This window comes from Bombyx mori, chromosome 15 (assembly GCF_030269925.1).
Source record: "Bombyx mori chromosome 15, ASM3026992v2".
Taxonomy (NCBI): Eukaryota; Metazoa; Arthropoda; class Insecta; order Lepidoptera; family Bombycidae; genus Bombyx; species Bombyx mori.
The window spans coordinates 431804-459188 of NC_085121.1; the positions used below are offsets into that span (position 1 = coordinate 431804).

Here is a 27385-nt window from a genome sequence, read left to right on the forward strand (position 1 = left end):
AAATGAATTTAACTTTGAATCGTTTCGACGTTATAATTGTAAATTTAATAACTTAATTAACTTAGCACATACTAACATGGCACACGTAAAATTGGTTTTCATGTTTTTGTTTGTCAAAGGTAAACTATTAAATAATTTTTGAAATATTTTTATATAATTTATCATTCACAAGTAATTGTTTTTTAGGTAGATATTGCGAGACAGACGTTGACGAATGCGCCATGAAGCCTAAGATATGCAACAACGGGGTTTGTGTGAACACACCAGGCTCCTACCAGTGTTATTGTAGGCCAGGTAGGTGTTGCAACTATTTTTTTATTTACCGTCTGTGATATCAGTTGATTTATGCATATTTGTTCGTGCAGGATATACGGGCGATAGCTGCGAGCAAGACATCGACGAATGTCTCTCGTCGCCGTGCAAAAACAGCGGCACATGTCAGAACTTGGAGAATAATTACGAATGCGTTTGTATGGAGGGCTTTGAAGGTTTGTTTATTGTGTATATTATTTATTAATTTTAGAGAAAATGGTAGCTATTTAGAGTCGGATTACTTCACTAACTAATATAGTATTATTGTTTTTGTTTTTTTTTTGTTTTGTTGTTGTTACGAATGTTTATCTGAGATATAGTATTAAGTGAATTTATTAGATACCACAGATTAAGTTCAGGTTAATTATTTGCACCGCACGGCTATATTTTACGAGCTTTGTTCGACGATACCAGAGTCTTACTTCCCTCTAGTGCCGAGCTGCCGGACCCTCGGCAGAACTTGTCGTCTCCTACGCGGTTGACGGAAGTGCCTGTCCGCCAGTCTGCGCAACCATTAACCTTCGCGTTGTGGCCGTCAGGTAAAGATTGTTCGGTCAACATCGACGAGTGCGAGGCGTCCCCGTGCGCGGCGGGCTCCACGTGCGTGGACGGCGTGGCCTCCTACTCCTGCCAGTGCCAGGAGGGGCTCACCGGCCCGCGCTGTGAGGTCGACATCGACGACTGCGAGGTGCGCCCCGCCACTTGTGTTTATACTTTGCTTAATTAGGCCAGGTGCTGCTGACCTGGGGCGTAGGACGAAGCAGGGGTCGGGCACCCCTCGCCCAGGACGGAGCCTTTCTCTCCGATATTCACTTTGTGATGTGTTTTGATAACCAGTTATTATTAAGTGAACCGTCAATTAGTCTACTTAACAAGAATAATTTAATGTCGCGAACAACACGACTGGTATCCTCAGTTGATACATTGAGTTGACAATTACTGACACAGTCGCAGCCGTGCCAGCACGGGGGCCGCTGCGTGGACGCGCTCAACGGCTACAGCTGCGAGTGCGGCGGCACCGGCTTCACCGGCGACGACTGCTCCGTCAACATCGACGAGTGCGCGCCCGCGCCCTGCCGCCACGGAGCCACCTGCGTGGACGAGCTCAACGACTACCGCTGCTCCTGCCACCCCGGCTTCACGGGTGAGTGTCCGCCCGCCGGCCGCGCCCCCCCTCGGCGCCGACTGACGTGCAGCGTTGTCGCCAGGCAAGAACTGCGAGGTGGACATCAACGAGTGCGAGGGCGAGCCCTGCAAGTTCGGCGGCGTGTGTCTGGAGCGCAGCAACGCCAGCCTGTACCTGGCGCCCGACGCGCCGCCCGTGCTGGTGGGCCCGCACGACGCCATGCTGCTGCCGCCCGCCTTCTACCAGCCCTTCGCCATCGACGACGCCAGCGGGTGAGTGCGGCCACATGGCGGCTACATGGCGGCTACATGGCGGCTGCGTGGCGGCTACATGGCTACACGGTGCGCTGCCGCAGGTTCGAGTGCGTGTGCGTGCCGGGCACGGCGGGCGCGCGCTGCGAGCTCAACATCGACGAGTGCGCGTCGTCCCCGTGCGGACACGGCAAGTGCGTGGACGGCGTGGGCTCCTACTCCTGCGACTGCCTGCCGGGCTACGAGGGGGACCACTGCGAGATCGAAATCGACGAGTGCCAGAGGTACGCTTTAATTAGGGGTCGAGGTGTAAGCTTCCTTCAAAAATGTTCGTGATCTTTAAGCAAACCAGATCTAACTTTGAACTGTCTCGCAGATTGGTCGTGTCTCTGCAGTCAGTTCTCTGAGCCGAGGCTCTAATAATTAAATACATTTAGGATAAATTTAGACCTGAAAGAAGAGGAGTTGAAGACTATACAATTTGTGCTTGCCTAGACCCGCCCAAGGTGTGGTAATAGAATCATCCATCAGATTTGAATGAAATTTTGGGAGATGGGACAATGGCCTTATGTTTGGACTCGATCGACTCTCGTCCCCTTGCACAAAACGGGTTCTACCAATAATGTGAGAACTACAGAACATTCACTCATACCTCACGCCAGCAAAATCCTCTTGCGCGGTACTAACGCCAGATTAGCAGCTCGTGTATACCATAGTTGACACCGAGGGCACACTGCGGCTTGGTTCCCGGAAAGGGCACTCGTGAACGAAGTTTGAACATTCACATTGTTATTGAGAAATTTCGTAAATTTAGTAAGCTTTTGGTTTTGTACTTTTTGTTTTCTCCATTGAACATTAACAGTGTCAGTAGACACCTGCAGCTTCAGAACTAGCAGCGGGCACAGGGACCACGATAACCGTACTCGTCGATTGTGATTCTGTTCCGGTAGTAGATGTATTTGCGAAGCAGTTTCTGGCTGAGCTCTTGCTCGCTCACATGTTCCTCCTTCATATATGAAATAGTTGTGTTGTTGATGTGAGTTGGCGGCTGCGGTGTGAGCAGGTACCAGCCGTGCGCGCACGGGCGCTGCGTGGACCAGCGCGCCACGTACCACTGCTCGTGCTCGGCGGGCTGGGGCGGCCGGAACTGCTCCGTGGTGCTGCAGGGCTGCGCCGCGCAACCCTGCCGCAACCAGGGCTCCTGCCACCCCTGGCTGCGCGACGAGACCGAGCACCGCTTCAACTGCTCCTGCGCCAACGGCTTCTACGGCACCACCTGCGAGAAGGTCGACACATCTTGTTCTATTGCATTAACTAGTGTACGAGCCCACGGCATGTCCGCCGTTAAGTGGTTGCCGATTGTTTTTTGCGGGTTGCATTTTAATAACACAATATAACTCCTTCACCGCGGGAGTCGCTCGGCAATAGATATGTGTCGTTCGTTCAATTTTAGAGATTCAGATCAGTACTGACCTGTTGACAAAATGATCCGGTTCGTACGACCCGTTCAGTCGAACGTTTGGGTTACCGTTTATTACATCAATTTATGACGTAAATAATATTATCAGGTTACTGGCTGGATAAAGTTTAGTATTGAATAACAGCTTAAAGGAACTGTTATAGTTCGATTGTTTACGTGAGATCAAAACAATCCAAATGCGTTATGCGACATTATGTGACAACGAACGACTGAGCGAGACGGGCGCGGGGCGAGACGCGGCAACCCGAAATGACCCGAATGACTGTCGTACTCATATGGTTCTTTTCTTCTGATTCGTAGGTTTTGTGTTAAACGAGTCGATTTAGTGAACGACTCATATTTTTTAAAGTGACCCTATCGTTCGCGCGGAATTTGAGACCCGGGTCGTTTGATTCGTTCGTTCGCGAACGACACATATCTACTCGGCAACACGAAAAGTTCACTCAGAACAACGAGCCTGAGTCTGATCGGCTTCAATATCAGAATTATTTGTATGTAGGGCGCATACAATACTTACCGTATACATGTATTGCTAGATCACACACTACTAAAACGAAACAATAACAGGTAGTGAAGTTGTAATGTCCAACAGATCACCACCATGTCCCTGGAGAGGAGCAGCTACGCGGAGGTGAACACTTCGCGCGAGGAGGGCTACGACATCTCGTTCCGCTTCAAGACGACGCTGGGCGACGGGCTGCTGGCCATGGGCATCGGCCTCACCTACTTCTTCCTCGAGCTGTCCAACGGCCGCCTCAACCTGCACTCCAGCCTGCTCAACAAGTGGGAGGGCGTCTTCATCGGCTCCAACCTCAACGACAGCAACTGGCAGAAGGTCTCACACTCCTCCTGCACCACCACACCACCACACACCACACCTTGCACCCCGTTACGTTAAATGAAACTGATTCAATGTACTATTTACTGATGAACACTAGACTCCGCTATAAAGAATACTATCGAAACAAAAATAAATCAGGTAACCAACCCGCCGCGTACTGGGCCCATGGACAGCGAGAGCTCGAAGCCTTCGTTGCGCCAATGATCTTTACACACAAAGTGTTGTCCCGCTGGGGCCCGCGACGACCCAGTTCATCCATTCCGCAGGTGTTCGTGACGATAAACTCCTCGCACCTGGTGTTGGCCGCCAACGAAGAGCAGACCATCTACCCCATCAGCCAGATCGAAGCGTACAACTCGTCGGTGACGTCGTTCCCCACCACGCGGCTCGGGAGGGCCGGCTCCTCCTTCGCGACCCTCACCCACGGACCTGACTTCTTCGTCGGCTGCTTCCAAGATGTCGTCGTGAACGGACAGTGGGTCAGTACGCAGACTGTTATGGTATGATGTTACATTGTTCACATGTAATTGTACACCTGTGCGGCGTGTAACGTGTGCGCCGCCCCAGGTGCTGCCGGAGAGCGGAGAGAGCGAGGGCGAGGGCCCGGTGTGGCGCCTGGCGGGCGTGACGGCGGCGTGTCCCCGCGTGCCGCAGTGCCAGCCCTCCCCCTGCCGCTCGGGGGGGCGCTGCCACGACCACTGGACCTCCTTCCTGTGCACCTGCCCGCGGCCGCACCTGGGAGACACCTGCCAGTACAGTACGTACCCGCCGACACCCCCCCGCCCCCGCCCCCCGCGGCGACCCTTGGTGACGCGCTCCCTCCCGCAGACTACACGGCGGCGACGTTCGGGCACGAGGCGGCGCGGCGCGGCTCGGCGGTGCGCGTGCTGGTGGGGGAGGCGGCTCGGCGCGCCGTGCTGGCCGCGCTCGACATCTCCATGTTCATCCGGACCAGGAAACCCACCGGACAGATCTTTTACTTGGGCTCTCTGCCAAGGTACCATATGTTTTTAAACCAAAAGTTTACTAATTATAAATCATTAAAAAATCGAATATCATTAAAGAGAAAGAAAAAGGTTGACAAATCATTTAAACTATGACGGAGCCCGTGCAGACACCTTGCTCACCCTCGGGGGCGGTCCCAGCGAGGCTCCGGGACATGGCCTGTCCGCATTTAGATTACAATAATTTCAATGTTGCGGAATAGTTGATAACCACGGAATAGGCACGTGTTTGTAATGCCCATGGGGTCGGCGCGCGCGCGTTGTACAGAGCCGTGCTGTGTGGCAGGTACGGGCAGACCGAGGAGACGCAGGTGGGCGCCTCGCTGTCCAACGGCGAGCTGCTGGTGCACCTGCGCTTCAACCAGACCCCGGAGAACTACACCGTGGGCGGCACCCGCCTGGACAACGGACACCTGCACCTCATCGAGGTAACCGCGCCGGTGGTCGTCAGCCTGTTCATGGTCGCGTGGGACAGCCACTGCGGCTCCGCTCTGCTCTGGGCGTTGCTGATGTCCGCGAGCGAGTGTTGCGTTCTTGTTTTTATTTTTTAATTTGCTGATAACATTTTAATACTCTTAAAATTTACGAATACAATCTTATTAGAATCGAAAGTACAGCTCCTCTCCAGGTTAAAATAACAGTATTGTAAATCTGAGATCCTGTTGGTTGGCAGGTGGTCCGCAACTCGACGTTAGTGCAAGTGAAGCTGAACGGCACCGAGTACTTCAGGAAGTCCATATCGGGCGCCAAGCAGCTCGACGCGCAGGTGCGGAGCTGACCACGGACTCTGCAACACAGTTCCGTTACAACACCTGCGAACGAGCGATAAACAAATGTATTTCTTGCAGGTACTTTATCTAGGCGGGCCCCCTCCCGCCCCGGAGCCCCCGGAAGCGGCCGCGCTAATCGCGTCGCCCCCCTCTCCGTCTCCACCCCCCGCCCCGGCCTCCTCGTCCAGCTCGCCGCCCGTGAACCCGCCGCCCGCGCCGCCGGCCCCCTCCACACCCCCGCCCCCGCCCCCGCCGGTCCCCACGTCCGTGCTGACGGCCCTCACCTCCACGCCGCTCCCCACCGCACCCCCCGAGGAGGAACCCGATGATTCAGCTTACTTCAAAGGCGTCATTCAGGACGTTCAGGTACGTTCAACGTTCTATTAAACTTTTTACTTTAAATTCTGAATTTACACTTTTAACTCAAACTTCTGTTAACCGTGTCGGGCGCTGATGGTGACCCGGTGTAATTGGGATTGTCGTGACTCGGCTACACCGCAAACACCCGTGTTAACAACAATTCATATAAGTGTATACAATTCTGAAGTACGACAGAGGTTCCGCAACACGGCTGTGGGGAGCGAGTCAGGGGATCGTATGTAGAATGGCGAGGAACCACATTCGCCAGCGACTGAGCGGACACTATACATTAGTAAAATTTAAAAAGTGTCCCGGTATCTGGCAAGGTCATCACTTACAACAAAGTAAAATCGAAACCATCCCACGTACGTTTTACTCATCCATAAATTAAGATGTAATGATGCGATTGGAATTGGTTTAACTCAAACAGAGAAGTGTGCCCGCACGTGCGGGGCGGTGCGGCGCTCCGGCCTTGTGTTGGGCACGTGTCGGTGTCAGCACCCGGGGCTAAATGTATATATTTGCCTGCCATCGACTGCACAACATGCGCATACATGATATATTATGTAGCTGTACTATTTATCACTTTAATGTTTAAGAAACAGACGCTGTTAATAGATGTATCGAATGAAAAAATATTAAGACAATTAGGAAATCTTTAATCATAAACTGATTTGTAGACATTCTAACAGCGCGTCTGTCGATTCAATGCCGCGTGTGGATACCCGCACGGACCGAACACATCTGTGACATAATGTCGTGCAGGTATCGAACGGAGTCAACGTGACCATAGTGGAGTTCTTCCCCCTGCGAGTCCCGGGGCTGGAGCTGCCTCCTCCCTTCGGAGAAGTGTTCCTGCCCCCCGGAGGGGTGCTGCGCGGGGTGGTCTCCGACGACGTGTGCGCCTCGCAGCCCTGCAAGCACAACGCCACCTGCACCAACACCTGGAACGACTTCACGTAAATATTGCTGTAACCCCCCCCCTCCCAACTCTCGTCTAGTCTAGTGCATATCTTGAGGCTCCGGTAACCGTTAAATATCCAATGCACCAAGAATATATTTACTCCTTTACAGCACTAACCATAAGCTTATAGTGATTGTGCTAATAATGACTTAAGCTTAAGAGCTACAGAATGCCACAGATAACACTAACCGGGCCCGTCTGTTGAGTGAAGTCAATGACGATGGGCTAGACGTTGTGTCCTGTGCGACAGGTGCACGTGTCCGCGCGGGTACAAGGGGAAGCAGTGCGGCGACGTGGAGTTCTGCCAGCTGCAGGGCTGCCCCCCCAACTCGCACTGCAGGGACATCGACCAGGGGTGAGTCCAGTCTGGGGCATTATGGCGTCGCAGATTTGTCAGATTAAACTATTTATTTAAAACTTTTTATTTACTTGAAGTTTTATTTCTAATTATATATAATGTGTATGAATCGTAAAATTGTATTATGTACGTAGTTGCATATATAAAGTATCCTGGTGGTTGTATCGCAGACTGGAGTGCGTGTCCAACGCGACGTTCGACGGCGCCAACACGACGCTGACGTACCGCCTGCGCGACGCGCGCCCCGACCCCCTCGCGCGGCACCCCCTCCCGCCCCCCACCGACCTCACCATCACCTACAGGTACTGTCGGACCTCTAACTACTCATTATGCAAGCAATAATCAACTACATAAAAAAAATAATTATCAAATATAAAAAAAATCAATAGTTTTGTTAAATAAAACTTGTTTAATTTTGAAGGTATTATAGATTTAACTAAATTTAATCGCTAAGATAATTGTAAAACCATTTTGACATGAGGTAAACTTAACAAATGGAGATAAGATTTTGGGGGTTGATTGCTTCCCGCTTCCGTAGGTTTAACCCGCGATTCCCTACAAGTGACCCCTGGGTGGTGCAAAACGGGAGCCGAACACATAATCGGTGGTAGGACTTGTCCGACTGGCTGGCGACCACCCTCCAACCAGAGTCCGCCGCCAAATAGCCTAGCTGTGTTCCGGCGTGTGGGTTGGAGAGCCAGTTTTATTCCTTCCCTTTCCTCTTCCTTGTTCGGGGTGAATCTTGATGATGCCTGGAACATGCGGAGCAGACGTGCGTGCGAGCTCGCGGGACGTGATTGTTTGACGGGGGTATAGGGAGACCCAGTGAAACGGTGTTCGCCGCCGCCCGCCGGTCAGTTGGGGACCTGAACCCGGGTGTCTCTACTAAACTCCGCCCCGGGAAGCTGTCCCGCCAACCGGTGTAAAATCCTGCCGTGCGGTCGTCGTGCCGGAGTCGGAGACCGGAGTGGATCCCGGCGATCGCACGCAGGGTGGACTGGGGGCCCTTCCATGCCCTGCGTCAGTCTCTCACGCAACCCGTGGTCGAGCACGTACTGTGTTCCGCGCTTTATTCAGGTATCGTCATGATTTCGCTTCGAACTTCCTACCCCACCCATTCCCACTCTCCAAAAAAAAAAAAAACAAACATGACTGTACAAAAAAGGAAAAGGGTTTTATCGGCGATGCCCCATTCCACATTTAATGTGGATTTCAGCAATGTAAGGGGCCTACACAGCAACCTCGACGCCGTACACCACCATCTTGAGACGGCGCAGCCTGCCCTCCTTTTTCTGACGGAGACGCAGATATCTGCTCCGGATGATACTTCGTACCTTGAATACCCCGGCTACGTATTGGAGCACAACTTCCTGCGTAAAGCCGGGGTGTGTGTATTCGTCCGGGCTGATGTCTGTTGTCGCCGTCTACGAGGCCTCGAACAACGGGACCTGTCCCTCTTGTGGCTGCGCGTAGACCATGGGGGTTGTACCCGAGTCTACGCGTGCCTGTACAGGTCCCAGAGCAGTGATGCAGGTTCAGCTCTGATAGAGCATGTGCAAGAGGGGACTAGCCGCGTGCTTGAGCAGTACCCATCTGCGGAGGTGGTGGTTCTTGGAGATTTTAACGCTCACCACCAAGAGTGGTTGGGGTCCAGAACCACTGACCTCCCGGGTCGGGCTGCCTACGATTTCGCCCTGGCCTACGGCCTCTCCCAGCTGGTGACACAGCCCACCCGTGTCCCAGATATTGAGGGGCACGAGCCTTCTCTGTTGGACCTTCTGCTGACCACCGATCCAGCCGGATACAGTGTAGTGGTCGACGCTCCGCTTGGATCGTCTGATCACTGCCTTATCCGTGCTGCCACACCACTCTCTCGTCCTAGTCGTCGAACGACGACCAGGTATCGAAGAGTTTGGCAGTATTTGTCAGCAGATTGGGATGGATTGCGTGAATTTTACGCATCCTACCCATGGGGGCGGTTCTGCTTTTCCTCTGCTGATCCTGACGTCTGTGCGGACCGTCTTAAAGACGTGGTGCTCCAGGGGATGGAATTGTTTGTTCCCTCCTCTGAAGTGCCCGTTGGGGGTCGCAGCAGACCCTGGTATAATAATGCCAGCAGGGATGCTGCACACCTCAAGCGGTCCGCATACGTGGCATGGGATAATGCCAGGAGACGTCAGGACCCTAACATCTCAGAGGAAAGGCGGAAATATAACGCCGCTTCCAGGTCCTACAAGAAGGTTATTGCCAAGGCGAAGTCGGAGCACGTTGCTAGAGTTGGCGAGCGACTAAAGAGCTATCCCTCTGGGAGCCGTGCTTTTTGGTCGCTCGCCAAAGCCGCAGAAGGAAACTTTTGCAGGTCTAGTCTCCCACCACTGCGAAAGTCCGATGACAGTCTGGCCCATAGTGCGAAAGAGAAGGCTGACCTTCTGGTCAAACTCTTCGCCTCGAACTCGACCGTGGACGACGGGGGTGCCACACCACCGAACATCCCCCGGTGTGATAGTTCCCTGCCGGAGATCTGCTTTACACAGTGTGCAGTCAGGCGGCAACTCCGACTCCTGGACGTCCATAAGTCGAGTGGGCCAGACGGCATCCCCGCAGTGGTTCTGAAAACGTGCGCCCCTGAGCTGACGCCTGCGCTAACGCGTCTGTATCGCCTCTCTTATTGCGCTTACAGGGTTCCGTCTTCATGGAAGACCGCCCACGTCCACCCTATCCCCAAGAAGGGTGACCGGTCGGACCCATCGAGCTATAGGCCTATCGCGATAACTTCCTTGCTTTCCAAGGTGATGGAGCGAATAATAAATATACAACTCCTGAAGTATCTTGAAGATCGCCAGCTGATCAGTGACCGACAGTACGGTTTCCGTCACGGTCGCTCAGCTGGCGATCTTCTCGTATACCTTACTCACAGGTGGGCTGAAGCCTTGGAGAGCAAGGGCGAGGCTCTTGCTGTGAGCCTTGATATCGCGAAGGCCTTCGACAGGGTCTGGCATAGGGCACTTCTGTCGAAGCTACCATCTTACGGAATCCCCGAGGGTCTCTGCAAGTGGATCGCTAGCTTTTTGGATGGGCGGAGCATCACGGTCGTTGTAGACGGCGATTGCTCTGATACCATGACCATTAACGCTGGCGTTCCACAAGGTTCGGTGCTCTCCCCCACGCTTTTCATCCTGTATATCAATGACATGCTGTCTATTGATGGCATGCATTGCTATGCGGATGACAGCACGGGGGATGCGCGATATATCGGCCATCAGAGTCTCTCTCGGAGCGTGGTGCAGGAGAGACGATCAAAACTTGTGTCTGAAGTGGAGAACTCTCTGTGGCGAGTCTCCGAATGGGGTGAATTGAACTTGGTTCAATTCAACCCGATAAAGACACAAGTTTGCGCGTTCACTGCGAAGAAGGACCCCTTTGTCATGGCACCGCAATTCCAAGGAGTATCCCTGCAACCTTCCGGGAGTATTGGGATACTTGGGGTCGAGATTTCGAGCGATGTCCAGTTTCGGAGTCATCTGGAAGGCAAAGCCAAGTTGGCGTCCAAAATGCTGGGAGTCCTCAACAGAGCGAAGCGGTACTTCACGCCTGGACAAAGGCTTTTGCTTTATAAAGCACAAGTCCGGCCTCGCGTGGAGTACTGCTCCCATCTCTGGGCCGGGGCTCCCAAATACCAGCTTCTTCCATTTGACTCCATACAGAGGAGGGCCGTTCGGATTGTCGATAATCCCATTCTCACGGATCGTTTGGAGCCTCTGGGTCTGCGGAGGGACTTCGGTTCCCTCTGCATTTTGTACCGTATGTTCCATGGGGAGTGCTCTGAGGAATTGTTCGAGATGATACCGGCATCTCGTTTTTACCATCGCACCGCCCGCCACCGGAGTAGAGTTCATCCATACTACCTGGAGCCGCTGCGGTCATCCACAGTGCGTTTCCAGAGGTCTTTTTTGCCACGTACCATCCGGCTATGGAATGAGCTCCCCTCCACGGTGTTTCCCGAGCGCTATGACATGTCCTTCTTCAAACGAGGCTTGTGGAGAGTATTAAACGGTAGGCAGCGGCTTGGCTCTGCCCCTGGCATTGCTGAAGTCCATGGGCGACGGTAACCACTCACCATCAGGTGGGCCGTATGCTCGTCTGCCTACAAGGGCAATAAAAAAAAAAAAAAAAAAAAAAAGAAAAAATTGCGGCCCATATTTTTCAAATTATATTACGAAAATTTATTCTACATTAATTGAAATATTTTATATTTACTTATGTTATTATAATAATAATTTCTTGATTGAGTTTTTGTTTTTTGTGTCAGGACAAAGGTAGGGGGCACATTACTGCGAGCGGAGAGCGACCCTTCGGAGGGCCAGGAGGGCTCGTGGTTCGCAGTGGGTGCGTACAAGGAGCGGGTGTCGGTGCAGTGGCGCCTGGACCCCCTGGGCGGTCCCCCCGCCGACCTGCCGCGGGCGTTGCGCATGACGGCGCCGCACTCGCACCTGCACTGGACCACCGTCAAGTTCACCTTCGACAGAGATCAGATCATAGGTCAGCGAGGAACTCAACTTTCTAATTATTGTAAAGCATTTTCGCCTGTCAGGAACCACCGCGCCCACACGTCGCCGGTGTTGCCAGGGACTTAGCCGCTTAAAGCTCACCCGTACAGTAACGTGAGCTATGTTCACTGAAGTCAGACGACGCTGTAAAGAAGCAGTAAGAGTGGGCTGACGTGCCCTATTGTACATAACTCTCAGATGGAGACAGGGACCAGTACCAAACAGGCATCGTCGTACTGACGTGTAATACAAAATAAATTAACGCCTGCTCTATATAATAAGACCGCTAACAAATTGTAGTTATATTGGCGGTCCCGCTGCAGGGTCCTTCGTGGAGGCGGACGGCGAGGAGCGCGTGGGGCTGCGCGGACACATCGACGTGGCGGCGTGGCAGCGCCTGGTGTCCGCGGGCCGCATCCTGCTGGGCGGGGGGGGCCGCGCGCCCGCCGCGCCCCCGCCCCCCACCCTCAACGTGCGTACCGCTCCCCTGCCCGCCGCACTCACGCTCTATTCATGTTACATTACGTTTCGTCGTCACGTAGATGGAGACGTCGACCGATCAGGCCTACGAGTTCACGGAGGGCGAGGAGTTTGCTGCCGATAATATAGAAGGGAAATACTTCAAGGTGAGAAATGTTAAAGACGTATAATCTTTATTTAGTTTCACTGCTTTGAGCCCCCGTTAATACAAAGGTTCCTACGCTTGACAAAACAATAATTATCTCAAACGCGACCTTTGTCAATGGCCCATTAAATGTGTACTTGTATAAACGGGACATTTTGTGTTCTAACATTTCGAATTTCACCCCGATTTTTTTTTATGAATTGTATATTTAGTTAAGTATTATTTGTTATTTTATTCCGAATGCCAGTTCGTAAAAATAATGACGTGTTTGAGCTTAGCGAGAGTGTGATTATTGATCTTCTGCCCCTAGGGCTGCGTGGGCGCCGTGCACGTGGGCGGGCTGCTGCTGCCGTTCTTCACGGAGGAGAAGCTGTTCGTGGGCCCGGCCGCCGCGCTGCTGGCCGCGCAGCCGCACTACGCGCTCATGTAACCACCGCCCTGGCCGCCACAGCATAGCCACAACTTGCATTGCATTTAATAGTTCTGTTGTAGTCGGCTCAAAAAAATAGTACAATTTTCAAATCACTAGGCTCGGTGCTGTAAGAACTTGCTTCCGGACCCGAACAAATGTGTGTAGTCCAAATCCTCGTTCCATTGTAATACAAGTAGAGTGGTGCGGTCACAGTTCCGGCGTGCCGTGGGGCGCGGCGGAGGGCGTGGGCTGCGTGCTGTGCCTGGAGGCGGACTGCAACAACGGCGGGCGCTGCGCCGACGTGCGCTCCTCCTACTCCTGCTCCTGTCCGCCCGGGTACTCCGGAGACTACTGCCAGGTAGCTGCCCCGCCCCCCGCGCCCGCAGCGTGCGGCGGGGCCGGTGCTCACGCGGGTGCTGTTGCAGGTGGACATCGACGAGTGCGCCGTGCACGAGTGCCAGCACGGCGCCACGTGCCGCGACCTGGTGGCCGCCTACCGCTGCGAGTGCCCGCCCGGCTTCGAGGGGCAGCTGTGAGTGTCGCGCCAGTGCACCCCCCGCACGTCGCATGTGTGTCCAGTAGCATGACCAGTGTGTCGCGGCCCGCAGGTGCGAGAGCGACATCGACGAGTGCACGTCGTCCCCGTGCGCCAACGGCGGCACGTGCGTGGACGCGCCCGGCGGCTACACGTGCACGTGCTCGCCGCAGTGGCGCGGGGACACGTGTCGCGAGCCACGCGCCCGCACATGCGCACACTCCCCCTGCGCCCCCGGCGCCGCGCGCTGCACGGACGACCCCCCCGGTGAGGCCCTCCACGCTACACTGCACTACACGCATATTATGTATTATGTGACTAGACTAAATTAAAACTACATCAACTTGTATATGCGTACGTATATTTATTACGATGCAAAAAATCATAATTTAAACTTCACTGTGGATTGAGGACCTCTTCTTCTTAATTTGATACTGAAGAAAGAGGTCGAGAAGAAGGGGAGAAGTTGAAAAAAATTTCAATTCGATCTTGCTAAGGTAATTAACGTTATATATCAGACGCACCCCAGTTCGATAAAGCGGCACGACACGAGAACCCTCTCATCGTGGCCGCCGGTAACTACATTCCCGATCCTGCGGACAGAATGGAAAGCAGTCGACGTCGCCCAAAACACGTCATCTCGGATCCTCCCGATCCACTAACGGTGCTTCTAGGTACTTCAAGCACCGGTCACCGTTCTCGTCGAACTCGTCACTTGCGACGAAGGGCTCAACGAGTAAATTAACCCTCGGACACAGCCCACTGAGTTTCTCGCCGGATCTTCTCAGTGGGTCGCGATTCCGATCCGGTGGTAGCTTCTGCGAAGCACGGCTCTTGCTAGAGTTCATGTTAGCAACGTCGTCAGGTTTGAGCCCCGCGAGTACCTACTATAGTAGAATTATTTTGTCCGTGCAGTTTGGGTCATAAAACATAACCCGGCTAGGGCGGTGACCATGTTGCGCGGGCGCAAAGCCATTATCGATAAAAACAAATGAGTTATCGAAGGCTGGTACACAGCGGCGGGGTGGTATACGAAGGGTGGTGAGATATTGTTAGGTTATGAGTCACCTGCAAATTATAGTACATTATGTCGAAAAGAAATGTGTTTTTATGCATTCGTTATCTGAATTTCTTTAGTGACCCAATAGCTACTCCTTTGTTTTGTATCAAAACGGCAGAATTTATTCAAAATAATATTTGCACGTGTTGTTATCAACAATGTGTTAAAAAATTTCACTGAAATAAGAATAGTTCTCGAAAAGTTACAAAGTGTTAATTTTTGCCGTTCTCGTTAACTTGCTGCGGCGATATGTGGTGTAAGTGTTCGATTAGTGTTTTTTTTTTCATTTTTATCACTAACCCACCAAATGACAAAATTAAATACACTATCGATAACGCTTATCGACAACAATAATGCGCATCACTATGCCCGTCCATAAGGCTTGTGAGTGGAAGAGAGAGCGAAATACTCGCTGCACTGCTCCGATTTTTTATGACCCAAACTGCACGGACAAAATAACTCTACTATAGTTAAGGTTACGCTGAAATAGCCTCTCAAGGCTATCAGCTTAGGAAAAAAAAAGTCAGACGCATACATCTGCAGGTCGCGCGGTGCCCGATAGCGGCTCCTCTTCCTTCTTCATCTTCTATCTCTACTCAAATCCATACGTCGATTAAAGTTTTATCTTTAAAAAGGGACGTTTTTGTTGCATTATGAAAAGTCACAGAAGTGAAGTTAACTGAAATAATATTTTATGATTTGGTTGTTTCCAGATCCTCCGACCGGGAACAAGTTCACGTGCGAGTGCCGGGAGGGCTACGAGGGCGTGTACTGCGAGAAGCCGTTCTGCGAGGTGACGCCGTGCGTGCACGGGGAGTGCCGCGCCGACGCGCAGGTGGGGGGGGGGGCGCCGTGACGTATGAGCTCTGTCGAGCGCCTGTCGACATGCCATGGTTACCAGTGGGTGTGGTTGCAGGGCGTGCAGTGCGCGTGCGCGCCGGGCTGGACGGGCGCGCGCTGCTCGGAGGAGCGCGACGAGTGCGTGGGCCACTGCCAGCACGGCGGCCGCTGCTACCGGGACTCCGAGCACTTCCTCTGCGACTGCACCGCCACCGGTAACTGCACGCGCCCGCACGCACGCACATATACACACACACACGCACATATACACACACACGCACATATACACACACACACGCACATATACACACACACACGCACATGTACACACACACACGCACATATACACACACACACGCACATATACACACACACCCACATATACACACACGCACATATAAACACACACACACACATATATACACACACACCCACATATACACCCACACACACACACGCACGCACATATACACACCCACACCCACATATACATACACACACCCACATATGCACCCACACACACACGAACACACACACGCACGCACATACACATACATACACATACACACACACCCACATATACACCCACCCACACACACACGCACGCACGCACACACACTCACACGCACACACGCACGCACATATACACACACACACACCCACACGCACGCACACACACACACACACACACACACGCACGCACATATACACACCCACACCCACATATACATACACACACCCACATATGCACCCACACACACACGAACACACACACGCACGCACATACAGATACATACACATACACACACACCCACATATACACCCACCCACACACACACGCACGCACGCACACACACTCACACGCACACACGCACGCACATATACACCCACCCACACACACACGCACGCACGCACACACACTCACACGCACATACACATACATACACATACACACACACCCACATATACACCCACCCACACACACACGCACGCACGCACACACACTCACACGCACACACGCACGCACATATACACACACACACACCCACACGCACGCACACACACACACACACACACACACGCACGCACATATACACACCCACACCCACATATACATACACACACCCACATATGCACCCACACACACACGAACACACACACGCACGCACATACACATACATACACATACACACACACCCACATATACACCCACCCACACACACACGCACGCACGCACACACACTCACACGCACACACGCACGCACATATACACACACACACACCCACACGCACGCACACACACACACACACACACACGCACGCACGCACGCACGCACACACGCACGACCCGTCTCCCCCTACCGACGAACGGAACGTGTCCTAGTGTCGCGGCAGAAGTAGGCAGGGCCGTGGTCATGTAGACATTTCTTTTAAAAATGAGGAAGAGATCAGGCAACTCCGGGATCGAACCTGGACACGTCTCCGGGCGTACGGTCGCCTTATCTAATGTTGTTTACTTCCATGAATATTTAAACATACAGAATATTTTCTTTCATAAATATATTGGTTAATAAATATATTTACAGTTTGGTAATCAATATTTGAGGAATAAATACATTTTGATTTCATCAAATAAAGAAACCTGCTCATAGTTGTAGGTTTATCATTATACTGATCGATAAGGCGGCAGTTATCGCTGGCGGCCGCGCGCGGCTGATAGCAGCTGATAAACTGATAACGTTAACCACAAGCTCTCAAAGTTTTGCTCAAATAGAAATTCGCTCCAATAAAGGACCCACAAATTATTATCGGTTCCAATTTAGTTGTAATATATTTATTTCCTGGTCGGGTCGAGGAGGAAAACTAAGACGTTGCGAGGACGCGCGTAGTCACAATACATATTATATTACATATGTTGGTGATTCCGATACATGATATCGACGCTTGGAAGGCAAACGTGGCAAGCGACAATAACTACTTTGTACATAAATTATAGGCAATAACTATATTTGATGCGCAAAAAAAACATGCTTCTAGGTCTATTAAAATCATTTCAAGCCTATAGCTAGGTCCGTTAAAATATTTTTTTTTCAGGTATTTCAACTTTAAATTAGTCTACTGTAAAGTTCACGCATTGTCGCTTAGTCACGTTTGCCTTTCAAGCGTCGATATAAATAACATATATTAATGAAATAATTCCAAAGTTAAAATATGTAATATTATTCAAACCAAAGTAACACTTCCCATAGTACAAGAATATTTCAAAATGACATATTTCTTAATCATTAATAAATTTAGTATTCTATTTTATTAGGATGTTTATAGCGGGCTTTATATTCCAATAAAACACCTTAGATATATGTTAATATCTTTCCTAAACTAGTTCAAACTGTAGTTACGGCCGTCACGCGACAGAGAAGTCTAGATCTTACTCAATCCCATTGCAAAGGGAGAGGCCTTGCGCACTCGGATTAAATCAGTCTATTACCAGCTCTGATCACGAAGTAACGGAGCTCGCCATAGGAACTAGAGGGGCTCTGCTGCTGCCGTGACCACGTCACAAGTACGACAACTGGATATTAGACGATTGCGCCCCCCCGCGCTACCCACCCGTGTCCTCCGTAGCAGCCCCCCCCCCCGACGCCCCCCGCGCCCCCCGCCCGCGTGCGCACTTTGGGAGCCGCCAGCTCCGCGTCACCGTTGCCCGCGTCAGTTTGGTAAAGTGTGACACAACACTCTGACCTCTTAACACATATTTCCTGCTGCAAAAAGCGCTTGTACTCAATAAGTTTCGGAATTTTAGATTGTGACATCTAAAGAATTAATTATTGGATGAATTGGGATTAGGAGTGAAAAATGGTTTTGATAAATAAATTTGTTTCGTGATGTCAAATCAAAAATAATAATGACTACTGAAAATTTAAAAAGTACTTACAAATAAGTGTTAGATTTAGTAATGTTTTTAATAAAATCGAAATAAGGTTTGTGAGTGATGCGAATAATTGTGCAATGAACGTGCTATACGTGATGGAGAGGATAGTTGTCTTCGTGTTTGTGGCAGGTACGGACCCGCTCGGATTTGTACTGCGCTCCGCTATCTCATTACCTTAGCGTTAAAACATGAGCAAGCATCCGCGTCCACCCCGTGGACACGGTAACGAGCCGGCGCCGCCCGACTTGAGGCATGAGGTCGAACTAGAAATGCGCGTCTTGACTCATATTTTGAGTCTCACGAAAAACATAACGTTTTAGTCGATGAAAAAAATTAAAATTAAAACCTTGTCAAACATACAAGTTAATCTGGTTGCGCTTCAACAGAGTCCGACTTAACTGACTGGAGTGAACTGTAATTATACAGGGTGTGATAATTTAATGTATTAATGTTACGTTGGTCTGCGATCACATGTCTATTTGTAATTATCACGATTTTGTTGTTTTATCGGTGATAATTACAACTCATTATCGTTGCACTCGAACTTGTAAAATTAAGTAAAACAATACACAAAAGTCTCTAGAGTAACAAAAAATAATGCAGTTTGAGTGGGGTAAATAATTAGAATTAATAAAAAAGGGTCGCCGAGCCATGACGAACCGGACGCCTACCACCGCTGACATATCTACTGACAATAGTAAACGCCAAATTAAATCTTAAAAGTAGTTTACATGTTATTAGCCGATTTTTTATCTGTTCATGGAGAAATTCGTTTTGTTTATAGAGTTATGTTCAGGTGAGCATTCAAACAATGTCCTCCCAGACCCCCGGTCGTGGACCCTTCAGCTCGTTCATATATATCGACATTTTTATCATTACAAAAATCAGACTTTCCAACAGAGTTATTTTATTTACTCCGACTACTCCCCCGTGGAATATTATTTTTGGATATTTAATCCTTCGATAGTAGATTAGGGCCTCCCCCTGCTATGGGGAAACCCGCTTTACTCGTGGAGGAATTGTCTGTGAGGGTCCCATTATTGGCTGTTTTTTTGTTTACGGACGTATCACCGGCCGCCGGACCCACTGCGCCTACCCATCGTGCGTTTCCAGGGGTAATTTTTGGCACGCACCATCCGGCTTTAGAGTTAGTGATGTAATTTTATTCTGACGGAGGATATTGTGATCAGGCTGGACGGGCGCGCGCTGCGAGGTGGACGTGGACGAGTGTGCCGAGGGACTGGTCAGCTGCGGGCCCGGGGACTGCCGCAACCTCAACGGGTCCTACACGTGAGTAACCACATAATATACCCTAGTTGTTTGTTGTCTTCTGAAATCAGTTCAACCTTAGATCTGCGCGATCTCCCACCCGCTGTACTACCATCAACTGTTTATTTTCATAGATAATCTTTTTACTGAGCCGTAGATGGGAAGGTGTATAAAAAAATGGAAAATATGACATCAAAAATGACTTCGTCACAACGTAATTTTGAAGGTCCAGTGGGGGTGCGGGGGTAGAGGACGGGGCGGGGTACTTTTTTGTTTTTAATGGAATGATATTGAAATTTGATCGGTTGGTCGAGCGGCCGCCTCCTCGCGCGGCACTCGCAGTAGAGTGCATGTTGTTAACGCGGCATTGTGTGCGCGCAGCTGCGTGTGCGGGCGCGGCTACTGCGGCGCGGAGTGCGCGCTCGTGGACCCGTGCGGCGCCGAGCCGTGCCAGCACGGGGCCGTGTGCGAGCAGCGCTGCGCCCGCGAGCCCGACTACGTGTGCCGCTGCACCGACGGCTGGGCCGGCAAGAACTGCACGCAGCAGGTCCGTCGTAATACTATACATGCCCTGCGGGGAACGTCCGCACAAATTTTGGTGAAAAATTCTTATAATGACGTGCACTGTTGTGCTCTTTATTTAACATGAAATTAAAGTCTGCCTCACTCACAGGCCGTGGCGGAGGGGTCGGAGGGGACCAGCGACAACTCGTCGGCCGTGCTGCTGGGGGTGGGGGGCGCGCTGGTGGCGCTGGCGCTGGCGGGCGGCGCGCTGGGAGCCCTGGGGGCGCAGGCCCGCCGCAAGCGAGCCACTCGCGGCACCTACTCTCCCTCCGGACAGGAGTACTGCAACCCTCGCGCGGAGATGCACCACCACGCGCTCAAGCCGCCTCCCGAAGAGAGACTCATATAGCGTCGGGAGGTACTCGACTGATGTAATGAGAAGCAGTTCTTTGGTAATTTATTGAGATTTCAGTGGAGTTTTTAGAACAACACGACAAGCCGCGCCCGGCCACTGTGTCATTTCCCCACCCTCGGGCACTTCCACATGTGCTATGAAATCAATACGCTCCCGATTGCACGTTTAAATCTGAAGAAATAACCAAATGAAACAATCCGCATGAGCATACAGAGGAGGGCCGTTCGGATTGTCGATAATCCCATTCTCACGGATCGCTTGGAACCTCTGGGTCTGCGGAGGAACTTCGGTTCCCTCTGTATTCTGTACCGTATGTTCCATGGGGAGTGCTCTGAGAAATTGTTCGAGATGATACCGGCATCTCGTTTTTACCATCGCACCGCCCGCCACCGGAGTAGAGTTCATCCATACTATCTGGAGCCACTGCGGTCATCTACAGTGCGTTTCCAGAGATCTTTTTTGCCACGTACCATCCGGCTATGGAATGAGCTCCCCTCCACGGTGTTTCCCGAGCGCTATGACCTGTCCTTCTTCAAACGAGGCTTGTGGAGAGTATTAAGCTGTAGGCAGCGACTTGGCTCTAGCCCCTGGCATTGCTGAAGTCCATGAGCGACGGTAACCACTCACCGTCAGGTGGGCCGTATGCTCGTCTGCCTACAAGGGCAATAAAAAAAAAGCTCGCTCCTCGCGCCCCCCCTGTCCCCTAGGGGAGGGGGCAGCGGCGGGTCTCTCTCAGTGTCGGGGCTCGGACCCCCAATATTAAATGTACCGTATTTTTGTTCCTAACAGCCCAGCTCGCTGACGAAAGGAATCAAGGAACTAGACCGTGACGTCACCGCCGCGCCCAACACACGCGTGCGTCTCAATCTTTAGCTTTAAGAAGAAACGGTAGCTTTTAATTTAATTGTGTACTTAATGTTGTAACCGATCGAGCAGTGTTGCCAGTGTGAATTAGGTTACCATGAATGAAATAGTTAATTTATTAGATCGTTCGGCTGGCAACACTGCTGGCTGGCGTGCACGACGTGACGACGTACAGTCCGACCCGAATTAGAATATTTGGAGACTGTTAAGTTATACATTCCGACTGAACCAGCGGCTGTTGGCTGGCGGTCAGTCTCGCAAGTGATACCTCGGGGGAGTGTCGTATATTAATGAAATAATGCGGGTGTTTACATTCCAGAGATAAATAAAACTTTTCGTATATTTTAAGAATGAAATTGAATATTTACAAAAAGCAATATTTACACAATAAAAACGTTTTAATTGGTATGTGATTGTAAATGCAATAATTTTAAGTACTTAGTTTTTAAGTAAATTTTAACTCAATTGATTTGAATACGTCTGAGTGCGGGACGTCGGCGGTACGTGGCGTCCGACTTGTTTGCATTCGTTTTAGTCATAAGGGACCAACGTTGTGGGCGGACCCCCCCCCCCGCGATTTGCAACACCGACAAATATTAAACGCATGTTACTTCGAGCTTTCCGACCGCTGCCCTGCCCTGCTCCACCTCCAGCGGTCGGGGGGGACCGGGGGACCAGGTCGAGGTGTCAACAAATCCACGCCACCTAGCGGATGCAGGCTGTAACTGGTGCCTGAACGCCCCTTCATATAGAAACAATATTTATGACTTTATAAAGAACTTATTGCAAATCGTTTTTACATGTGTTGTTACTTTGAATTTCCTTCGAGGGTCGTGGCTTCCCTTAAACTCTTGACATTGAACTTTTTTCTGCTTATTATTACTATATACTGCTCAAAGAATTTCCAAACTTTAGATACAAAGCAGTAATAGAGGGATTAACTCCAGAAGAAGAATATCTAAACTGAAATAAACAATAAAATAATGAATTTGACTCAACAAAATGAACCACCGGCTTGACATATCGTGACAGAATTGGCCTTTCATAACTCTTTAAATAAAATATAGTGTCCCCCGGGGGGCGCAGCGGGTCCCCGGCCCCCCATCCATCGGCGTCCCCTTCAGTAGGTGAACTGTAATCATGTTTAACGACGGTTGCTACTGGCAGAACTTAAAAATGTAATTTTATTCAAGTATTGTATCATTAATAGATCATTAAGGCATTAGTATAATCAATTTTAGATATAGAAAAGTGATTTCAACAGACAAACAGTATTAACATATTATTACTGATAAGAATTGTTACGAATTAAATTAACGAAGTGCCTTATTTTTGGGAAATGTTTTACACGCGTTGAGGTCCGCTGTGCGTCTGTTGAAACCCCCCGGGCGACCGAGTGAGCAGCAGCAACACCCCGGGACCGCTCCTGGACACGCTCGGCCGCCCGTGACCTAGCCTTTAAGTAAACGTGTATATGTGAAGCGTGCAAGATTCTAAATTACGTGTTAGTGAAGACGCACTCGCCCGCAGAAGGCGCGGCGCTCGTCCGTGCTCACGCGCGCTCACGAGCGCTCACTGACGCCGCGGGGCAAACGTAGTGCGCAACTATATATTAGACTTATTTACTTAACATATATATACTTGAATTGAATGAAAAAAAACAACACAAACAAGAAGTCAGTAATTATAAAACTCGATCCGACCTCCATTCTGTATCGCGATTATGTATAAATCAATACAAATAAATTCTCATAAAATTATACAAAATTCAAATACGGTCTTTGTTAGATCCTTTTCAGATAAACTATTTAGAAGATTTTTCCGTCGGCTGGCAGTAGGGCACGGTCATGTAGGAAGCTTATATGTATGTAGCTGCGAGCTAAGACTTTTATAATAATTATTATGTTTGTATTCCTCTATTAGATTTTTTCTCTTTATCTTTACCTATATTATGTACTAATAGTACGGAGCGTGTAGTACGAGCCCCCGGGGGCGCAGTCTCCGCGCGGAACTTACTTGGATCTGTGCCTTTTAGAATACATTGCGGCATTTTCTTTTCAAAACGAGATTATTTACTTCTTAACTTTGAATACTTTCTATTTTCACTCGCGCACACACTGTCGGAGAGCGAGCAGCTGTCAGTGAAGATATCGTGAGGAGGTTCCTTCAGAGTTGTAGCTTGAGCCCACGGGCAGCACTGCGCCGCTACAACCGGTCACTTCGCCGGCTCCTACTATACGATCGCTTTGTTCCACAACTACCCTCTCGATCCAAATCTAATATACACTGACAGAGATGTAATCTGCGAATTGTAATGTAAATATTATGTATGTATAGGGGGGAGGGGGCGCGTGGTGTATCGGTCAGCCGAAGCGATATATGGATCATTGGTGCAGTGGGATAAGAGTTAATAATATCGAAATTAATATTTCTATTGATAGTTTTAAGTTTAGTAATAGTATAGGTTTGCGGTGCGACGCGATATTAGGTCCGCGGCAAGATTTTGTAAGTTATTAGTTCTGTTGGCGCGCTGGTTGTCCAGCCAAGTGGCTCTTCTCGTGGCTCCGTTCGAACCTGCCGTAAAGTGCGAGTGCTCACCGCTCGTGAACTATTAGCGATTCTAGGATATATTATTGGAATATCATTGAACAGGGAAGTGTAAAAGCCAATAAGATATTTATTATTAAAATCGTAATCCCTCGCCGCGTCGGACAGTGTCCTCCCCCCGCGCCTCTCTCATAGTTTGTAGTTTCACTTATATTAATAAACCAGTACGGTAGAACCATTCCAATTACTTAACTAAACCACATTCCTATAGTACCTTGTATAGACGAGAGTAGCATACTGAGGTAATTCATTTTAATTTTATTGATTTTCTGATACAACGATAACGATACACAACTTATTGTTATTAAAATTTTAGTGACTGGACCGTCTATAAAGAGACTCATGCGAAGAACTGACGTTTTGAATCATACGAAGATATTGTATTTTAGTATTTAACTGTACGTGTTGCGACTAACCGTAACATAGTATATATTGTTGTTTAATATCCAAGTAATTTATAAATCGTAACAGTATTAAGAATTTAACTTCCATTCAACATTAAACTGTTGAACAAAATAAGAGTGGCGACGCGTGCGGCGGAGTGCCGGTGCCTCTAGCAGTTGAGAGGCGATGCGAGACCTCCCGCCCTCCCGCGCCGCGACTGGTCAGAGCATTGAACTTTGACACGCGCGCGGTATTTTAAATTTATCGACTAACGTAATCTAATCTTAGTTAATATACTGTGTAAATACGTGTGTGCAGCGCGGCTGTGTGGTGAGACTTGCGAAAAACAGTTACCGTCCACCATCATCTCTTTTTACTTAAACTTTTAAATAATCGACTAAACGTTGTAGTCTTTAAGTATTGCGAAGTGTGTAAATATCACGAGTTTTACGATTTTATTATATTATTAAGACACTAAGTGTAGTGATGTGTAATGTTAAGTAAAATGTACTTAAATTGTTAACTATGAGATTGAAATTAATGTACGAAGTGTGATGATTCATTTTGTGTTCAGCACGCCGCCTGTTGGCCTCTACTCAATAAACAAATATACTTATGAATTTGTTTCATTCTTTTACTTTTACCAAAAATTTACCAAAGAAAACCGACTTGTAACAAAATAAGAACCGAACAACTCTATTCGAAGACTCTTAAATATTAAACATTATTAAGCGTAATTAAAAAATCAGTCAGATAAAAAAAGTCCTAGAAATCGATTTATCTAGACAATAGTTCGGAGCTTACGAACACACATAAAACACATTCGAATAGGGAACTTCATTTTTTAAGTCGTTTAACAAAAGTAACAAAATAAAACAACAAATCGAATTCTAAACGCGTCCTTTATTCAATACTGTACAGACTTCCGGACAACATGTCCCCCCGCCCCCCGCTACATTACCGCGGCGCTGTTCCGGGTCAACGACCCTGTAATGTTTAACAAAATACAAAAACGTAACCTACAATATAAAGTCACAATACAGCACTAATCATAACGTTTGAATCACAGCTGACACCGATGTGTCGACCCGGAACAGCGCCGGCGCCCGCGGGCCGCACCACGATGTCACAACTAAATATTTGATAGCTCAATCCGCACCAGGGACGCTCCGCCCCCCGGCCCCCTCGTGGGGAGAGGGGGGAGCGCCCAGGACCGACTGCTCCGTCACGTCGAACGTAGTACAGACGAAATTGTTTAGATGGACATTACTCGATAATGTCTTCTAACTCGATTCCTCTGAACAATATCTGAGGTAAGTATTGGTGAACAGCACGAACTTAGATAAGTGGAGGAAGCGCCGTGGCTAGTCATTACATAGGAACATTAAATCGTCGTGCGGCTCCCCTTACAATCGCAACCCCCGGTCGGCACAGTGGCACACACGGGACAGCGGTGGCTCGTCCGCGCGGGACACAACGTGCGCCCGCCCTTAGATACAAAATGAAAACAAACAACATGTATGGCACGCGCGTGACGTCACGCCGCGCCGCCGCGCAACTATACACAATAAATTAATATAAGCATAATATTTAACTGGTTTAATTTAAATTAACAATTAGCACGCATCGCGCTGTACGCGGCACTACGCGGCACAACGCGGCCGAAGTGGGCCGGGCCCGCGCGCCCGCCACAGAGCACGAACAACAATATCTAAACATTGAAACATAGTCCGCAGTAGATTAATACATTTGAAACATATTTTATGATTGTTGTTATTTTACAAATTGTATTGCAATAAAATGATGTCTCTTGTTGCTTTCGTCGCATAATTAAATATGGAAGTGTTCACTCGGTGCTGGCAGCGCACGCGAGCAGGTGGCACACGCAGAGGGGGCGCGTCACGTCGCGTCACGTCACGCCACGTCACGTCGCGTCACGCCGCGTCACGAGACCTTCCTCGGTGACGCCCTCCTCAAATACCGTTGGCTACCTGGAATCGTTTTACGGTATTGAAATATTTCATTCTCAAGACAGAAGAAAAAGAACTGACAGACCCTGTAAAACCTAAACCAGGAAACTTAAATGACTTGAAAAGTAAAAGTCTCCCTGGGGACCGGAGCGGAAGGGGAAGGTCGCGATTGTTTTAATTCTTTGAGCGCGAACCGTCGATAGATCGACTCCCTATTAAGGCGTATAAAGTTCGGAGCGTCAGAATACCGACTATTTACGCAGTTTGATTATGGGCATTTGGTATCGACCTCTACAGACGCGCATAACGTTTTAAATAAGTTAATAACATTCATAGATAACTATTTAAAATTATGTTGCTGTGAATTTTGCATTTCTTTTTATATATTTTTTAACTTATAGTTTCATTTATTTTTCTCAATAATCCTTTAAAATTTTCTGCAAAATAAAAGCATCAAATTACGATGATTAAGTGATGGAACAAATGTAGCATCTTTTAAGAGAATGCCGCTTATAAATTGGAATCGTATTAATTTCCTAATAATGTAATTATCGTTTCGGGGGCGTGTCAAGGCGCGCGCGGGGTCCGGGGGCCGCTACAGGCGCGGAAGGGGCTTGGGCGGATGCTGTTCTTGAGTTCAGAGTTTTGTAAAATACACATAATGAACAAACAATATATTTTGGGTTCGATCAGTGCTGGTGGTAGCGTATATTTGGGGTCGTGGTATGAGCGGTAGTGTGTGCAGACCTGTGGTCCGCGGGCTGCAGCACGACGCGCTGGTAGTGCGCGCGCTGCTGCTGGCGTTGGCGGGTGCCCAGCTCGGCGGTGCCGTCGCGCGCGATGAACAGCTGCAGGCCCGACGCTGCAAGCCGACACACGATTTATGACTTTCAAGAATTTTTTTAAAAAATTTACCTCTACACTTTTCAATTTTTTTATGAACAATTTTTTTCAA

The 27385-nt window shown here is 49.6% G+C and overlaps 2 protein-coding genes across 3 annotated transcripts in view; one reads left to right on the forward strand and one right to left on the reverse strand.

Moving 5' to 3' along the window:
* LOC101745387 (protein crumbs) overlaps positions 1–20642 on the forward strand; it is a 60903-nt gene extending 40261 nt beyond the window's left edge. The window contains exons 16-44 of the mRNA XM_038015815.2: positions 187–294; positions 366–488; positions 852–1000; positions 1261–1456; positions 1521–1710; positions 1794–1973; positions 2753–2975; positions 3762–4004; positions 4277–4489; positions 4578–4767; positions 4839–5007; positions 5301–5442; positions 5688–5780; positions 5863–6150; positions 6910–7103; positions 7359–7463; positions 7637–7768; positions 11776–12005; positions 12337–12485; positions 12556–12639; positions 12949–13064; positions 13264–13408; positions 13476–13582; positions 13659–13852; positions 15359–15480; positions 15562–15700; positions 19608–19707; positions 20068–20233; positions 20360–20642. Coding sequence (XP_037871743.1) covers positions 187–294; positions 366–488; positions 852–1000; positions 1261–1456; positions 1521–1710; positions 1794–1973; positions 2753–2975; positions 3762–4004; positions 4277–4489; positions 4578–4767; positions 4839–5007; positions 5301–5442; positions 5688–5780; positions 5863–6150; positions 6910–7103; positions 7359–7463; positions 7637–7768; positions 11776–12005; positions 12337–12485; positions 12556–12639; positions 12949–13064; positions 13264–13408; positions 13476–13582; positions 13659–13852; positions 15359–15480; positions 15562–15700; positions 19608–19707; positions 20068–20233; positions 20360–20599 — 4730 coding nt within the window. The 3' untranslated portion in view covers positions 20600–20642. The remainder of the gene's footprint in view (positions 1–186; positions 295–365; positions 489–851; positions 1001–1260; positions 1457–1520; positions 1711–1793; positions 1974–2752; positions 2976–3761; positions 4005–4276; positions 4490–4577; positions 4768–4838; positions 5008–5300; positions 5443–5687; positions 5781–5862; positions 6151–6909; positions 7104–7358; positions 7464–7636; positions 7769–11775; positions 12006–12336; positions 12486–12555; positions 12640–12948; positions 13065–13263; positions 13409–13475; positions 13583–13658; positions 13853–15358; positions 15481–15561; positions 15701–19607; positions 19708–20067; positions 20234–20359) is intronic.
* Positions 20643–25343: 4701 nt separating this feature from the next.
* LOC101745243 (uncharacterized) overlaps positions 25344–27385 on the reverse strand; it is an 86164-nt gene continuing 84122 nt past the window's right edge. For both annotated transcript variants that reach the window (XM_038015819.2, XM_038015821.2), the window contains 2 exons: positions 27178–27292; positions 25344–26451 (listed from right to left, as the gene is read on the reverse strand). In XM_038015819.2, the coding sequence (XP_037871747.1) occupies positions 26448–26451; positions 27178–27292 (119 nt within the window). In that variant the 3' untranslated portion in view covers positions 25344–26447. The remainder of the gene's footprint in view (positions 26452–27177; positions 27293–27385) is intronic.